General features: G+C 47.6%; 1 protein-coding gene across 1 annotated transcript; it reads right to left on the bottom strand.

Moving 5' to 3' along the window:
- Positions 1 to 1,903: 1,903 nt before the first annotated feature.
- On the bottom strand, positions 1,904 to 2,385 carry LOC101318745 (histone H3.3A-like). Its single transcript, XM_033849160.2, has one exon. It carries the CDS (start codon positions 2,325 to 2,327, stop codon positions 1,917 to 1,919), a length of 411 nt encoding a protein of 136 aa, XP_033705051.1. The 5' UTR covers positions 2,328 to 2,385; the 3' UTR covers positions 1,904 to 1,916.
- Between the last annotated feature and the right edge of the window lie 329 nt (positions 2,386 to 2,714).

Below are 2,714 nucleotides of genomic sequence, written 5' to 3'. Positions count from 1 at the left end.
GCTGTGGGTGACCCATACAGAGAGGTGGGGCTGAAACCAAACCTGAACTCCAGGAGATGTGTGACTAAGGAAGCAGAGCTGAAATCTCTCCTTGAAGCAGTGCAAACCATGGATTAAGACACTGTGATTGGAATGGTTAATTCAGCACATGCAGAACATCTGAATGGACACCAAATGCTCCTACAGCCAAGACAGGTCTAACTTCAGCAGCTATAGACTTTGTGGGGACATAAACGTGGGGGTTGGGACAGGTCAGAGAGTAAGCTGCCCCCATAGCACCCAAAGCAGGTCCGGATCCATAATTACTGCAATCCTTGGACCTGACTTCAGTGGATCTACATTGGGGCTTGGGGTAAACAACATCTGAGAGACAATAGGGCCAGCCACTGGCATATCCACAGGTAAGGTGGGACAGAGAGCAGTGCCTACAACAGTGTAAGCTGAGAGCTTGCACAACAGGTAAAAGGTGACACCACAGAGCACAGACACAGGTGAACTCCTCCAGAGGAGGAAGACTCAGTGGCTTCCGTCCAAGTGGGAGTGGTCCAATCCCACCTATATCACACTGCAGAACAAAAACAAAGCTAAGAAACAGATCTGGGGGCCTCTAACCCAAGAATTAGGGAGCAGACCTCACTTCTGACAGGGCAGTGAACATCACAGAGCAAAGGGGAAGCCCTGCTCAATATTCAGTGCAGGCTTTGGTCATCACAACATCAGTCACACCTCCTATAAAGAGGATAGCAGCCAGTATACATTGAGGAAAGAGGTGGCAGATATCTATATTAAAAACAACCCTCAGGAGGAGCTTCAAGATGGCGAAAGAGTAAAACGTGGAGATCACCTTCCTCCCCACAAATACATCAGAAATACAACTACATGTGGAATAATTCCTACAGAACACCTACTGAACGCTGGCAGAAGACAGACATCTGAAAAGGTGAGAAACTCCCCACGAACCTGGGTATGGCAAAAGAAAAAAGAGAAAACAGAGGCAAAAGAATAGGGACGGGACCTGCACCAGTGGGAGGGAGCTGTGAAGGAGGAAAGGAAGACTTTCCACTCACGGAGACTGCGGGTGGTGGAGGGGGCAAGCTTCGGAGCCACAGAGGAGAGTGCAGCAACAGGGGTACGGAGGGCAAAGCAGAGACATTCCCGCAAAGAGGATCGGTGCCGACCAGCACTCACCAGCCCTAGAGGCTTGTTTGCTCACCCGCCAGGGCGGGCGGGTGATGGGAGCTGAGGCTCCGGATTCGGTTATATTTCAGGGAGAGGACTGGGTTTGGTTGTTTGAACACAGCCTGAAGGGGGTTAGTGCACCACAGGTAGCTGGGAGGGAGTCTGGGAAAATGTCTGGAGCTGTCGAAGAGGCAAGAGATTTTTCTTTTTTCTTATTTTTTATAGTTTAATGTATTTTAATAGCAAACTTACAGGAACAGCACAGAAGACAGACAACATCAAAAAACATGTACTTGCATATAGGACAACTCAGTTAGAAAAGTATAGTGAATGGATGGAATCTACTGTATGATAAAAATGCTACAAACACCATTTAGTTGCAGTCAATAAGAATTTTACTTGTTTTAAAAAAATCCAAATGATGGCATTGTCCAGAAAAATTTAACATGTTTATTTATAATTGTTATAAAGTTGAACTGCTGAAACTTGTTCACTGAGACATTTTGACTTGCATTAATGCTTTATGTCCCCGCATTTATATTAAAAATTCACACACAAATGAAAATGGTAAAACTGCCAATACCTGATTTTTGTCCCCCATTTTTCCACCTGCAATCATATACTTAGGTACCTTTTGACCCCACGGGGGGGGGGGGGAATCTAACGTTCAGAACTACCAATAACAGGAAGAGAATTTTTTTTTTAAATAATGAAATGTTTCCCATCATAGTGGATTCTTAAGCACGTTCTCCATGTATGCAGCATGCTAGCTGGATGTCTTTTGGCATAATCGTTACACGTTTGGCATGGATAGCACACAGGTTGGTGTCTTCAAAAAGGCCAACCAGATAGACCTCACTTGTCTCCTGCAAAGCACCAATAGCTGCACTCTGGAAGCACAGATCTGTTATGAAGTCCTGAGCAATTTCCCGCACCGGACTCTGGAAGGGAAGTTTGCGAATCAGAAGTTCAGTGGACTTCTGATAACGTCTAATTTCACGGAGTGTCACGGTACCAGGCCTGTAACGATGAGGTTTCTTCACCCCTCCAGTAGAGGGCGCACTCTTGCGAGCGGCTTTTGTAGCCAGTTGCTTCCTCGGTGCTTTACTACCGGTCAATTTGCGGGCAGTCTCCTTTGTACGAGCCATGGTATAAAGACCTCCTTACTTACCTCCCTTCTCCTTCGGCAGAAGCTCAGCGAGCTAGAGGCGGCGCTGGCATCAGAGAGCGACAGTGGCGTGGCGGCGGCAGTGAACACAATTAAGAGACTTTTTCTTGCCTCTTTGTTTCACGATGCGGGAGGAGAAGGGATTAAGATCGCCGCTTAAACAAGCTCCAGAGATAGGCACGAGCCACAGCTATCAGCATGGACCACAGAGATGGGCACGAGATGCCAAGGCTGCTGCTGCAGTCACCAAGAAGTCTGTGAGCAAGCACAGGTCACTATCCACTCCTCCCTCCCGGGAGCCTGTGCAACCGGCCACTGCCAGGGTCACATGATTCAGGGAAAGTTTCCCCGGGAGAACACAGGGCAT

Source organism: Tursiops truncatus, chromosome X (assembly GCF_011762595.2).
Source record: "Tursiops truncatus isolate mTurTru1 chromosome X, mTurTru1.mat.Y, whole genome shotgun sequence".
Taxonomy (NCBI): Eukaryota; Metazoa; Chordata; class Mammalia; order Artiodactyla; family Delphinidae; genus Tursiops; species Tursiops truncatus.
The sequence above is the reverse complement of the archived record's forward strand: the minus strand, read 5'-3'. Positions and strand labels throughout refer to the sequence as shown.

Excerpts from the sequence above, each read along its gene's own strand:
- LOC101318745 (XM_033849160.2), bottom strand. The coding sequence starts at position 2,327 with ATGGCTCGTACAAAGGAGACTGCCCGCAAATTGACCGGTAGTAAAGCA.